A 12,832-nucleotide genomic window follows, 5' to 3' on the forward strand; every position below is an offset into this window, starting at 1 on the left:
AGCCCGAGGATCAAAACCGTCTTGCAAACTTACGCTATCTTATCAGGCACAGCCAACCCACTCCTCGTTATCATTGTCAATGTATCAAACGGGTGCCTGTCATCGCTCTCTCGCCTGATCCTTTGGAGACCATCATATTCCAAAGCACACTACTCAAAGTCGGTGGTTCTGACGACGTCATTCGAACTTTGTACAGCGTGATGCCAGAGTATACTAGCGTTTCAACTGCGATCAAACTGTGATTATCCAACGCTTGGCGTTGTTCACAATTAGAAGGAAACGCACTTCAATATACTTAGCAGAGTGGACCCTTGTTCTTGCCAGGAGTACGTAGTAACATTGCGAACCTCGAAGTGACATTTGACCGCATAGTAGTGCCATTCTATGATATATACACTGCAACGAGGCGAATGTCGATATCGGCTAAAGCTTCGACACCTCCAAAGTCTGGCCTGCAGCAGAGCTTTTATAGGCCAGTTCGATCATCTCAATCACTTGGGTTGTTTCTGCCCACTTCACCTCAAGTTCCTCGTTATTACGGATAACACCAGCAAGGTTCTTGAAGAGGCCAATATACTGGCCCGGAGCATCCGAAGGCCAGCTATCGAAAATCATCAGCGCTGCAAGGAAATACGAGTGAAACGAGCGATTACGTTGTCTTTGTGATGGTCACGCCATCATCAGCGATATTTTCGACAACGCCGTAGATAGACTCAGGCTCCTGTCCGTAACCTGGTTCAAGGATACTGCTGACAGAGGGCATCGCTTTCAACTGATCCTCTTGCGTATCGAGGCCATACTTGGTGAACATTCCCTTTGTGCCGCGGACTGCGTAGCGTAACTGAGGGGATTTCACTGATAGGATGTGCGAGCGGAGAAGCACGGTGAACTGGTTAGAGAACGGAGTTCCAGGATTGTAGTGTAAATATATAGTGAACTGGATAATCGGACTACGCGTTAAGAATACTGCTAGATAGAATGCGATGGTATCGGACTTACGATGTCATCGACTTCTGGTTTCGTGACACCACGGATATTTTGAATGAACGCAGTGATTCGTGCGGGTCGGCCAAAGAGTTTGAGGGCCTGGTCTAGGAGATGTGAACCGAGGTCATATACTGCGCCCGCACTATCCTTCCAAGAGGACCGGATTCCTGTTCGGTAACGATCATAGCTAAAGAAAGGTGAGAAAATCGAGTCTAGTTTGAACGACAGACTTCCTCACTGAGACTCAAATTCCAGTAGATTACCAAGAGAGAGAGGTGAAGAGCAAGGAAGTGAAAGCAGGCGCTTCAGCGCAAGGTGGTCCGAGTCCCAGCGTCGATTTTGATAGCCATAGAGAACAAGGCCATTGGCTTTGGCAATAGCGGCAAGCTCATTTGCTTCTTTGACTGTCTCAGTCACAGGTTTATCGACGAGAACTGAAGTGATTGAGAGCGGTTTCTGCGCAAAAGAATTTTGCTTACCATGTTTGCCGGCCTTGAGAGCAGCTTTGGCAAGTGGAAAATGTGTATCGTTTGGGGTTGCTACAATAACAAGCTCAACTTCTGGGTCATTCACGACCTCTTCGATTGTCCTGTATATTTTTGTGGTAACTCCAAAGCGCTGCTGCACCTTTCCTCCGGGAGTCTGTGGGTTGCGTTCTAGGACAGCAGTGAGAGTGAAGAGTTCGGGCAAAGCGAGTACGAATGGAACATGAAACGTGAGCCCAGCAAGACCCACGCCGAGTACACAGGTCTTAATCGGACTGAGTGCCATGAGGAGAGCAAGTAAGGTACAATAACCTTGAAATCATGTCCTGTTGCAATTTATGTAGAACGTTTTGAACGGCCCGAGTCTGGAGCAGGTCTGGAGTGTGACCATGATGTGAGAGTGAGTACTGAAGTCGGTATAATCTGCGGCAGTATGCGGCCCGGAACGGCATAGTCACGTGGTTCTGTCTTCGAAGTCACGTGATTCTGGTTGAACGCGGCTGGTGACTTCAGTCAAATCTGCTGTTGCACATTCCGGCAGACAATATTGGTGCGTATATCTCATTTACGACTCCTCATGTGGACGCCTCTTGTTCTCGTTCTCCTTACTTCCTGGCGGGCACTTGCCCAAGTCCCTCTTCCTGAACCCCCTTTCCTGCCTCAAAACGCTTCAGCTGGCGCGATTCCGTCCTCTACTGGTATCCCCAATTCGCAGTGGTCTTCGTTGCTCGGAAATCTACTTTATTTCTATGAAGCACAACGCAGTGGCAAGTTGCCTAGCACAAATCGAGTCAAGTGGCGAAACGACAGCGCCCTCACCGATGGGCAGGATGTCAAGTTGGATTTGACTGGCGGGCTTTATGATGCGGGTAGTACGTGTCGCGTGCGCCATGCAGTTACTCTATATTGACAATGCCGTTAGACTACCTCAAATGTACTTTCCCCCTGGTAAGTTTCCTCGGCTTGTGCTAAATATTACATCTTCAACTTAGCTCCAGTCATTCACCGTGATGTCAATTTGTTGGGGTGCAACGGATTTTGGAAAAGGTTCGTGCAAAATCGGGGAAATACTCACTCGTCAATAATGCTGTGTAGGATACGATCTAGCAAACCAGACCCCTTACCTTGATGACATGCTCCGATGGAGTCTTGACTGGCTCATCAAAGTCAGTCTTGTATTTAAACATCAAGCAATCGAGTCATCAACTCAAGATATTTGATATAGGCACACGCTGCTAACAATACCTTGTTCGTCCAGGTGGCTAATGGTAGGCATTTGGTCTTTATGTCCATTCTCCACTCACACATGACTGTAGAAGAGGTTGACGATGCCTACTGGGGAGGCGATCGCAACATTCCTTTGCCACGTCCTTCATATCAAATCAATGACACCAGGTACTCTTCCGCCGTTTATTATCGAATCATTCCTTAACACGGTTTCAGTCCTGGAACAGATGCTGCTGCAGGAACCGCTGCAGCTTTTGCAGCTTGCTCCAATCTCTACGCCAACCGCGTCTTCTCGAATTCTTACTCTGGCCCAGCTACACTTCAAAACGCAACATACGCTGCAACCCTTCTCGAACATGCCCAACAACTTTTCACCTTTGCCACTGGCGCCTCTGGTGGACAGACAGTATACCAACATTCCGTGCCTGAGGTAGGCAAAGCGTACGCTTCGTCTGGATATGGAGATGAGCTTGCCATTGCTGCACTCTTCTTGTCTTGGGCAACCAACTCCTCTTCGTTGTATCAACAAGCTCAAGGTTACTGGCAACAATATAGCCTCGGCAGTTATGATGGAGTATTCAACTGGGATAACAAGACACCTGGCCTACCTGTTCTTTTTGCACAGATTGCGCAAGCGAACCCGAGCTTTGGTGGCAATGCATCTACCTGGCAAACCGTGGCTGAGAAGTACTTCGACGGAATAGTTTACGGCAGTGGACCAGGATATCAAACCCATGGTAATACAATAGAATTGTTGCTCATTTTCCTGCTAATATCATTCAAAGGCGGACTGCTATATTACAAGGACGACTCGGATGATGCTAGTTTAAACCCATCGTTGAACGCCGCTATGCTGTTAACGCGATATGTACCACTGGCATCGACTCAAAGCAGGAGAAATGATTATTGGGTAAGATCTCAGTTCAATCGTTAATAATCAGCATGGGACTCAACCATTACCTTTGACAGAACTATGCCAAAGCACAAGTCAACTATGCTTTAGGTAACAATCCAATGCAAGGTGAGCACGGATAAGTATAATTTTATCATTCTGGCTCACTCTGTCATAGCACCTTATATCGTCGGTGCCAATCCAAACTCGCCTCAGAATCCTCACTCCGCAATGGCAAGCGGTGGCAACAACATAAGCAATATTAATACTTCTCCGCCACAAGAAGCCTACGTCCTTTATGGGGCCGTCGTCGGTGGTCCAGACAAGTACGATCGTTTCTTCGACATCCGTGCCGACTGGCCAGAAACTGAGGTCGCACTGGACTACAATGCACCGATGCTCACACTCACCGCGATGCACGTGCTCAACGATACTGCCGACCCATTCTACACATCGCTGAAAGCGGGCGCTTATGACTCCAAGAAACCGCAAGGCATCCCTTGCGATGATGCATACACAGATGGATGCGGTGGCCCACAGCTGAGCCAGGGTGGCAAAATCGCTCTCGGGGTCATTCCCGGCCTCACTGGGATTTCCATCTTTTCTCTTCTTGGATGGTGGGCTATGATCTCTTTTAGAAGAGAACACGACCCCCTTTATTGATTTTTGACTTGCTGATCTGCCTGTAGATGAGGCGACTTTTATTCTTGCACTATCTTCTCGATTTTGTGGCTCGATCTACTATTCCTTTGGATCAGAACATGACCTTACGACAGATATCGATGAGCGGCATTCAGACGTAGTAACCGAACTGCATTCATGTAGATATATCGCATCATTATACCCTGATGAATTTAATGACAACAACGACATTTTGTAGAACAATGCCCTCTATCAGAATCTTCTTGTCGTTATTGACTGGCGCACCCACAAGCGCGTGGTGAGTGTGAAGTTGGGACCTTCTGTGTCCCTACGCCTTGGGGTTCCGGAAAAAGTTTGCGTATGTGCAGCAGACTCGAGGTTCACTCCAAGAAGGACAGGTAGCAAGAAGTTGAGCGGGCTGGGACGGTGCCCTGTGATATGTAATACATGCGCGAACATACTTGAAACCACTGGATGGATGGATGGATGGATGGATGACTAGAAGGATAACCAACTACTGAGACACGGAACCTCACTACGAACCAGATCCAGTCACCGCGCTACTCTCTGCAGAACCTGCGCTAGAACTCCCCACGACACCATATGAAATTTCGGACAAAGGAATGAGAGTGAGGGCATCAGAGCCATGTAGGTGCCGGTCCATATGCCAAAGATAGAGATGCATATGTGTGGCGAGGATCGCGAGGATGATGAATTGGAAACTGCATAAGGTGTGTTGTTGTTAGTAGGAATTCGTAGCAGGATTTCAAGGTTGCCCACTCTTGGAACATGGCCTTGTATGCGTGCTAAGTGTGCAGAATCTCAACGGCTCATTCTCAGGGCAGGAAAGGAGTGCACGCACATGGAGAAGCAGTGATGCAAGGACATTTACAACCGAACAAACTTTCGAAACGAAAATGGTTATCCATGAGCACGGAAATACTAATCTAGGTATGGCAAGTATTGACTCACACAAACCGCATGCATAATAAAATATATTATGTTTGAGCAGGACAGTAAATAAATGGGTGTTAGCTGTCTGCCAGGTCTGCAGGGCGCGTACGAGCGTGAGGGAGATGAGTCCTTGGAAGAGCTTAGTCAGCGCATGTCCGCGGTATATGTATGCTACCACCCGGTGACACACCTAGTTCAAGCGCGGATAGGAGAATATATGGTACGAAAAACCCGATGCTGTCTGAGGGCTGGTAGCAGCCTGAAATGCCCGGGATCGGGCTGGTCTGAACTGGTAAAGTGGATGGTGTGAGTGGTATAGCAGGGATAAGAGGAGGGTGAGAATGCGTACATGGTACGGTTCCACTTAAGCCAAAGAACAGACCGACGGATGTTACGCCGGCAGCCTGACTAATGCGTCTACGGTAAACTTAGGGTGCAATGAGCGCATAAGACCTACCAGGAAGGCAGTCAGCAAGGCTGCGAGCACGATTCTATTATTGTTCCAAAGCGCATATGTTCTGAGGACAAAAAATGCTGGATGAATTAGATCAAGAATGTGTATGTGTGACGGGGGAAGAAGAGATACATTCGGAACAAAGGACTGATAATAGGCTAAAACCTATGAAAGGGAAGAGCTCAGTAAGCCTGTAGTGTACATGCATGTATCGTGTACGCACATGAGCAAATGTGGTCGAGTATCAGGCATTTCTAGGATGACAGTAAGCATCATTCATCAGTAGTAAGTCTATCAAACGTTCACAGACATTGGGATTCTCGTCCGGGGTGAAGTTCACTAAGGCAGATGTCAATTCATCATCGAAGAGATAGGTGCTGAAGATGTACACACTGTAGAGATGGCTGGTGAACAGGAAAAACGGCACATATCGTGCAACAACATAGAGGAATTTTACCTTGGTCCAGCGCGATAGAAGCAAGAACGTCCACTTTGGACAGCATATTACCGTCAATATTTAAAACGCAAAACATGTGAATGGACCTTACCTCCTCGTGAAGAGAACAAACGTAGCCATAGGTCTGGACAAACAAACTTAACAGCGGGCATTGAAGATACATCGGTACAAGCCCACCCAGAATGTAGCCATCGATGCTGAGCTGCGTTTAGATAAAGAAGGGGCAGATCAGACAGGACGCACTATATATGTACTGTGAAAAGAGGAAGATGTATTATTATCAACGACCCTCGTATCAAAGAAAAGTACGCACCGAGGAGATCTGCAGACTCATCGTCGCTGCGACATCGTCAGCCGAATACTTGGTTTCCATTGAGAGGGAGAAAACGAGCAGTTTTGGGCAAGAGGGATGCATGTTATGTCATCTTAAAAGATTATGAGCGGAGAAAGTTGTCAAAGCAAGGCTGTGTTGGAGTCTGCAATGCGCATTAAGTACTATCGGCAAACTTCGGACGTAAACTCTGCAAACACACCTGCAGGGATGCTCAATTCCAGTACAGGCAGCCGTGGGCTATAGAGGGGATCGGTGGCTTCTTGCAACCGATTGACGTAAACACTCTACGGTAGACTCAACGGCCTCGAAGGCCGCCAATACTTAGTTGTTCCAACGGAGTTAGAGAAAACTCGGGGACACAAAGTGGGAGTCTGGGACACAAGGGACCCATTGCTATATCATACGATTTCCCCGTGCTCCCCGACTGACTTTGGAGTATGGTCCAGGTTCGCTCTTGATCAGCGCACCTAAAAACGAAATTTCTTACACTTCCGGCACTGAGCCACAGGGGAAGAACACATCCGCCATCGACTAAATCCTCCGAATCATTTGATACACTAGGTCTGTTGGAGGCTCAACACATCGATATTACAGACCAACTCCATCCCAATGCACCTTAGGCTCCTTAGCCCATGATTTAAAATTGCAGTCCCCCTTAAGTGCGTGGATCCTGAATCCGACCAAGCTCAATTTTTCCATACCGAATTCCTTGCGCTCGCCGATCAAAATAAAACCTCCCGTGCATGGAGACGAGTCACCTCACACCTCCATGAAGAAGGTCGAACAAGCCAGGCGACAAGACATTGGACGCAATGTGATTCCCCGCGGGATGGAAAGGCTATTTCGACAGCAAGAGTCGATATATAGATGCAGATTACTGCTGCAGAGATGCCTGAACCAGGACCTCTCAAAGGCACTGTCTAGACCCACATTAGACCTCCCCGCTACGAAGTTACGCCGTACTACGGCCCACAGATGACATTTCGGACATGGGAATAAGCGTAACAGTATTAGAGCTATGCTGGTGCCGATCTTTATGCCAAAGCTGGAGGTGCATGTGTGTGGCGAGGATCGCGAGGATGACAAACTGAAAACTGCATATTGGTGTGTTTGTGGTAAAGGTCTGTTAGTAGGAGTGCGCAACAGGGTTTGGTGATTGCCTACTCTTGGAACATGGCCTTGTAGGCATTCTGGGTTGTGCGAGAGATTCATGATTCAGTCTGAGGGCAGGAGAAGGATGCACGCACATGAAGGAGCACCGACGCGAGGATGTTCATCATCGAGCACACTTTCGGAATGAAATGATCATCTATAAGCACAGAAAGTCCAGTATGTGTGTGCGTTGACTCACAAAAACCGCATGCATAGTAAACTATGTTATGTTTCAACAGGACGGAAGACAGATGGTTGTTAGACGCCCGCCAGGTCTGCAGAGCGCGTATGAGCGTGAGGGAGATGAGTCCTGGGAAGTGCATCGGTCAACATGCATCGTATATACATGCTAGCAGCTTCCGGCGACATACCCAGTTGGAGCACAGATAAGAGAATAAATGGTACAAAGAACCCGATGCTGCCCGAGGGCTGGTAGCAACCTGTAATACCCGGGATCGGGCTAGTCTCAACTAGCAATGTGAAAGGTGTGAGTGCTGGTAGAATGATAAGGGGAAGAGGAGAGCGAGAGCATACATGGTGTAGTGTCGAGAAATGCGAAGAACAGGCCAGCGGATACTGCGCCGGCACCCTAACTGACGCGTCAATCATGAGCTTACGGCTTGGTTGGAACAGGGGACTCACAAAAAAGGCGGCCAGCATGGCTGCAAGTACGAATCTATTTTTGTTCCATAGTGCATATGTTCTGAGGACGAAAAAAGCTAGATGAATCTTATCATGAATGTGCACATGTTAATTACAGGGGAAGTGGAAATACATTCGGAACAAATGATTGAGATTAGGCTGAAACCTGTGAAAGGGAAGGGAAGCGCTCGACAAAGATGTGAATGCATCCATGCTGTACATACATGAGCAGACGTTGTCGAGGATCTGGCATTTCTGGTGATGATATATTGTAAGCATCTAGTTAACGTCAACCGCACACTCGCATACATTAGGGTTCTCTTCGGGGGCGGAATTCACTTAAGCATAATATGTCAATTCAAATCATCGGAAAGACACGTGCTAGAGCTGAACGTACTATAAAGGCGACCCGTGAATAAGAGAAGAGGCGCATATCGTGCAACAATATAAAGGCCCTTCATCTTAGTCCAGCGGGACTGAAGCAGGAATATCCACTTTGAATGGCACGCTATCATCGAAATCAAAAACTTTGAGCAACTACATGGACATTACCTCCTCATGAAGTGAACAGGAATAACTGTAGATCTGTGCAAGTTGTTTCAACGGGGGAAGGAAATCCGTCAAGATAAGCCCACCCAAAATGTAGCCATCGACGCTGAGCTAGTATGTTAGGACAGGGATCCGAGACAGTTCAGACAGTACGCACTGTATATGTACTAGTAGCACAAGGATGGCCGTGCATTATTATCGATAGCCCTTGTATTGAATGGGAAAAAAAGGCGCACAGTGGAGGTCCGGAGACTGCTCGCCGCCGCAAAAGTGTCAGCCGAATACTCAGGCTCCATCAACTCGAGAGGTAGAAAAGAGGTTTTGCGGATGAGGGATGCACGATATCATGTACCTTATATATACATACACACAGTGCCTCAGTGATATATGATGGCCAACAAAGCAATGCCAACAGGCAGAATCGAGTAGAATACATGTTTCACTCAGCTGAGTGCCGGCGCATCTCTACCGCAGATATCTCCAGCAATGTGTAAGATAGCGTGATGCAAGTCTTCCTTTCATGCTGATATATCTGATACTCGGAAGCATTTTGAATACCCATTATGCCATGGAAAGAACAAGATGAAGGCACGATGAAAGGAAAGGGAAAATACATCAGGAGTCGAGGGGCCCACCATTACATTGCACGAAAGTCACATGGCGGAGTGGGACCGCCGTTTATGCGGATGGCACCTGATGAGGCTCGATGATAATCACTTGATGATTATACTTGTGCTGTGTATAACATAGCCTGCTAATACACTTCCAGAACATATCGCTCTTCTTCCTTAAGACTCATCAAGAATTCCCCCGCGCTCTCCGGGGTATGTCCCTCGTTCTTGACCAGTGCACCTACAAGTGCTTCGTACACGTCAGGCACTGGCCACGTTGGGCCACAGAGGTAGAACACCCCCGTCTGGTTCTTCAACAGGGATGCGAGAACCGCAGCGTCCTCAAGCATGAGGTGCTGGATGTACACTTTCTTGGGTCCATCTCGAGAGAATGCAAGTCCAGCTTTTGTGATCGTGCCGTCCAGGACATACGCTTCTATCTCTTCACCGTAGAGATATTCTTGATGTCGATGCCGTGAACCGAAGTAATAGTAGGTGGGTCCCACAGGGATGCCTTGTTGAGCGAGTAGAGCGCGATGCTGTAGAAAGGCGCGGAATGGAGCAGCTCCAGTGCCAAGACCTGCCATGATGATGGGCTGCATATTGTCTGGTGGAAGCTAAAGAAGAGTGCGTCAATCACGGAGTCGCGGTTGGCAAGTCAGTCAACACATACCTTCATAACACTAGGCTTGATGGAGACCGTAACCTTCTGTCCAACCTTAAGACCGGCTAGATATCTAGTACACTGTCCATAATGAAGAGTGCCTAAAGATCCGCTCGTTAACATGAGAGAAACCGATTCAAAAATTGCATACCATTTGGCGCGGTCCATTCCACAGTGACCACTAGCAAGTCGACTCGATTGCCGACCGCACTCTGCGCGCTTGCAATACTGTAGTGCCTGGGTTTGATATCTCCAATCATCTCGCATAGAGTCTCGATGCCTGGCCTCGCACTAGGATATCGTTGCAAGATCTCTGCAAATGTGACAGTATCTTTCTCTCCCAGCTTCTTGAAAGTAGATGACCCTTCAGGTGCGCCGATAAATTGAAGCGCCAGCCTATCAGCAGGGCTAGTAGCATATGCAGCTAGCTCAGCGTAAAACGACTTCGTCGGCCGCCCAAAGAGGTCGGTTTGTTGCTGAAGCGCCTGGAAGATAGTACGAGTGTACATCTTCCCTTCGTTTGCAGCCACCGGGATGGTGATCAATCGCTGGGGATCGACGCCATACCACATACAGAAATCAAGAACTTCTTGTTCATCATTCCACCCATGCACGCCCAAGGCCTCTCCAACAGCATACTTGAGGCCAGTCCCCATCGTGTCAAACTCCAGGTGGAAGACGTTCCTGTCGTAGTCCACAGGCGTCAAGCGGCGATTGACCGTGCAAGTCACCAGATAGGTGTGCTCAGGTAACTCTGGTCGCAAAGAAGGATCTTGAACGTACTCTTCAGCTTCCTCTGAGGGAGGTGTTGGAGGTGTGAAGACGGATGGGAACAGAAGATGCTTGGCAGCATCATGCCACGAAGAAACTTTCGAGCCATTGACTACAGTCTGGCCATCAGCAGTCTCCACGGCGATAGCATTAAACTCAAACTGCTTGAGAGGAGAGGGAGGCTTTGCATCACCCCCGTCCGCTGCCGGAGGGATATGTAAATCGACCTCCTCGAGGGCAGCCCAAGAGCTGGCACTAATCTTCGCGAGCTGGCTACCCTGGGCTACCTCCCTTGCCACACCTTCTGCAAGCTTGCGAACGGCAGGCTCACTGGCGGCTTTCCCGAGGTAGAGCCTTAGAACTGCAAGATAAACAACTACTCTTTGCACAGTATCCTGAGCTGCCCCAAGTTCCGCTCCGAAACCAGACGAGATAGCTTTGGCGTCTAGGGTAAAAATCCGGAGTTTCTTCTCAACCGCTGCCAACAATACGGCAGGAGGTAAGTTGTATGGTAGCTCAGAGGACCATGGGGAAATGACGAGTACTATCGCCCCAGACTTGGCCTGGTTGAGCAATGAATGAGACTTCAGCAGATTCGCATCTAGGACGCAAATGAAGTCTGCTGTTCCTGAAGGAAACGCTGCAGCCATAGGAAGAATGTCTGTGCCCTCACTGCGCGGAGAAAGTACAATCTTGTCCGCAGTGATGCCTCCCGATTTGCTGAAAATGTCATGGTCGGTAAGGAGGCGGACAGAAACCGTGCTCGTAAAAGAATTCGCTACAGTCTGGGGGAGAGGAGAAAGGGCAGACTTCGGGGTACTGAAGAAAAGAAGCTTCCTGGTTGAATATGCGTCTAAGTGCGTCGCAGCAGGAACTTGGTGTGAAAGTTCGGTGAGGAGGGTCGAGAAATGATCAGGATTTGAGAGGAAGGATAATGTCCTTGTGGGTGTCACCCGGTGGGCTCGCACAAGCGGACCTGGAGAGTTTGGGCCATATAGCGACCCAAAGACATCGACGAATAGGTTGCCTTGGCAGACTTCATTGGGTACATCGTCGAAGACGTGAACCTCCTTTACGGTATCAGGGAGACATTGCTTGAAGGCATCACCATCCCATGGCCTCAACACTCTTACAACCACGACACCAAGACCACTGGTGTGAGCCACAATGGACTTCGCCATCAGTGCCAAGGGCCCATTCAACAAGACGACCACCGTCTCTGCATTTAAATCACCGACGTAATCGAAAAACTGATATCCAGACCACCGAATGAGTTCTGGTACATCAAGTGCGGGAGTCTCCTTGAGCTGAAGACTGGGGACAAAACCGTGGCCGCTTTCACGGGAGATGCCGTGGTGATCGAAGATATGAACAACGTGGGAGGACGTAAGCTTGTACGAAAGCGCGGCAAGATCTATGGACTCCTGCGGGGTAGCAGATAACAGGACAACAAGATTATCAGGAAGGATGGCGAAAGTTGCAGAGAGGGATGCCAACGTCGGGGAGAGCGCGAAGCTTGGACCGACAGTGGTGACTGCTGGGACCTGGATAATCAACCTACTGTTACTGGTAGCAGGGGGCAAATATGATAATGATTCGACCATCGCGGCAAGCCCAGCGGGCGTAGTGTAAGCAGTGAGAACTGCTCCCTTCACCAAATCTTGGCTACTGCCTTCGGAAAGTCGTCCGACGAGACTAAGGCCGGCGCCTGCTCTCGTCTGGAGACTAATGACTGGCGCAGTAGACTCCATGGCCGACGACCATGTTTTAGTCAGTGTTCCGAATCCTACTTGTTCAGCGACATCGTAAATATAAACAGCAGAGCTGGTAGCTGAACGAGACGCGAGTAGTTCGATGATGTGAGATGCCGGTTTATTGAATACACTAGCTCCTTGGATAGGCAACTCCTTGGGGTCTTCCGTGGGAGTACCTATGAGCGTTGCCGCTGCTGACGACGGTGTCGTTGTGCCAGAGAAAACTTCGATAGTCATATCCAAGTTCAAAGCAACTG

The 12,832-nt window shown here is 48.8% G+C and overlaps 5 protein-coding genes across 5 annotated transcripts; 1 reads left to right on the plus strand and 4 right to left on the minus strand.

Moving 5' to 3' along the window:
* Positions 1 to 423: 423 nt before the first annotated feature.
* Positions 424 to 1,758, minus strand: BJ212DRAFT_1266331 (NAD(P)-binding protein; the record flags this gene model as incomplete). The annotated part of the gene is made up of 5 exons (XM_041330558.1): positions 424 to 601; positions 654 to 937; positions 1,000 to 1,174; positions 1,226 to 1,421; positions 1,467 to 1,758. The coding sequence occupies 5 exons, from the start codon at positions 1,756 to 1,758 to the stop codon at positions 424 to 426; spliced, it is 1,125 nt and encodes a 374-aa protein (XP_041195608.1).
* A 241-nt stretch (positions 1,759 to 1,999) lies between these two features.
* On the plus strand, positions 2,000 to 4,623 carry BJ212DRAFT_1339464 (glycoside hydrolase family 9 protein). Its single transcript, XM_041335062.1, has 10 exons — positions 2,000 to 2,344; positions 2,395 to 2,420; positions 2,471 to 2,519; positions 2,568 to 2,638; positions 2,698 to 2,740; positions 2,789 to 2,867; positions 2,916 to 3,436; positions 3,485 to 3,609; positions 3,669 to 3,720; positions 3,770 to 4,623. The coding sequence occupies exons 1-10, from the start codon at positions 2,050 to 2,052 to the stop codon at positions 4,252 to 4,254; spliced, it is 1,746 nt and encodes a 581-aa protein (XP_041195609.1). The 5' UTR covers positions 2,000 to 2,049; the 3' UTR covers positions 4,255 to 4,623.
* Positions 4,624 to 6,928, minus strand: BJ212DRAFT_1339493 (uncharacterized protein). The gene is made up of 16 exons (XM_041335063.1): positions 6,632 to 6,928; positions 6,412 to 6,574; positions 6,342 to 6,351; positions 6,276 to 6,295; positions 6,190 to 6,222; positions 6,035 to 6,131; positions 5,952 to 5,980; positions 5,865 to 5,895; positions 5,774 to 5,806; positions 5,645 to 5,721; positions 5,537 to 5,591; positions 5,378 to 5,476; positions 5,206 to 5,316; positions 5,096 to 5,136; positions 5,014 to 5,039; positions 4,624 to 4,955 (listed from the first exon to the last, which is right to left on the minus strand). The coding sequence occupies exons 2-16, from the start codon at positions 6,469 to 6,471 to the stop codon at positions 4,769 to 4,771; spliced, it is 909 nt and encodes a 302-aa protein (XP_041195610.1). The 5' UTR covers positions 6,472 to 6,574; positions 6,632 to 6,928; the 3' UTR covers positions 4,624 to 4,768.
* BJ212DRAFT_1020492 (uncharacterized protein) lies at positions 6,923 to 9,300 on the minus strand. The gene is made up of 15 exons (XM_041328863.1): positions 9,012 to 9,300; positions 8,933 to 8,942; positions 8,862 to 8,881; positions 8,779 to 8,811; positions 8,624 to 8,720; positions 8,536 to 8,564; positions 8,451 to 8,481; positions 8,360 to 8,392; positions 8,227 to 8,303; positions 8,119 to 8,173; positions 7,956 to 8,054; positions 7,784 to 7,894; positions 7,680 to 7,720; positions 7,597 to 7,622; positions 6,923 to 7,526 (listed from the first exon to the last, which is right to left on the minus strand). The coding sequence occupies exons 1-15, from the start codon at positions 9,069 to 9,071 to the stop codon at positions 7,385 to 7,387; spliced, it is 864 nt and encodes a 287-aa protein (XP_041195611.1). The 5' UTR covers positions 9,072 to 9,300; the 3' UTR covers positions 6,923 to 7,384.
* A 229-nt stretch (positions 9,301 to 9,529) lies between these two features.
* Positions 9,530 to 12,812, minus strand: BJ212DRAFT_1266578 (uncharacterized protein; the record flags this gene model as incomplete). The annotated part of the gene is made up of 3 exons (XM_041330585.1): positions 9,530 to 10,003; positions 10,060 to 10,151; positions 10,202 to 12,812. The coding sequence occupies 3 exons, from the start codon at positions 12,810 to 12,812 to the stop codon at positions 9,530 to 9,532; spliced, it is 3,177 nt and encodes a 1,058-aa protein (XP_041195612.1).
* Between the last annotated feature and the right edge of the window lie 20 nt (positions 12,813 to 12,832).

The sequence above is a fragment of the Suillus subaureus genome, assembly GCF_016647635.1.
Source record: "Suillus subaureus strain MN1 chromosome Unknown BJ212scaffold_8, whole genome shotgun sequence".
NCBI lineage: Eukaryota > Fungi > Basidiomycota > Agaricomycetes > Boletales > Suillaceae > Suillus > Suillus subaureus.

Excerpts from the sequence above, each read along its gene's own strand:
- BJ212DRAFT_1339493 (XM_041335063.1), bottom strand. The coding sequence starts at position 6,471 with ATGGAAACCAAGTATTCGGCTGACGATGTCGCAGCGACGATGAGTCTG. Across the intron at positions 6,132-6,189 it reads TTTGTTCTCTTCACGAGGAG|TGGACGTTCTTGCTTCTATC; the intron begins GTAAGGTCCATT and ends TGCTGTCCAAAG. Across the intron at positions 5,981-6,034 it reads GTTCACCAGCCATCTCTACA|TGAACTTCACCCCGGACGAG; the intron begins GTGTGTACATCT and ends CATCTGCCTTAG.
- BJ212DRAFT_1339464 (XM_041335062.1), top strand. The coding sequence starts at position 2,050 with ATGTGGACGCCTCTTGTTCTCGTTCTCCTTACTTCCTGGCGGGCACTT. Across the intron at positions 2,345-2,394 it reads CGGGCTTTATGATGCGGGTA|ACTACCTCAAATGTACTTTC; the intron begins GTACGTGTCGCG and ends CAATGCCGTTAG. Across the intron at positions 2,741-2,788 it reads GTTCGTCCAGGTGGCTAATG|AAGAGGTTGACGATGCCTAC; the intron begins GTAGGCATTTGG and ends ACATGACTGTAG.
- BJ212DRAFT_1020492 (XM_041328863.1), bottom strand. The coding sequence starts at position 9,071 with ATGGAGCCTGAGTATTCGGCTGACACTTTTGCGGCGGCGAGCAGTCTC. Across the intron at positions 8,565-8,623 it reads ATTCACGGGTCGCCTTTATA|TGAATTCCGCCCCCGAAGAG; the intron begins GTACGTTCAGCT and ends ATTATGCTTAAG. Across the intron at positions 7,623-7,679 it reads TCGCGTCGGTGCTCCTTCAT|AATGCCTACAAGGCCATGTT; the intron begins GTGCGTGCATCC and ends CGCACAACCCAG.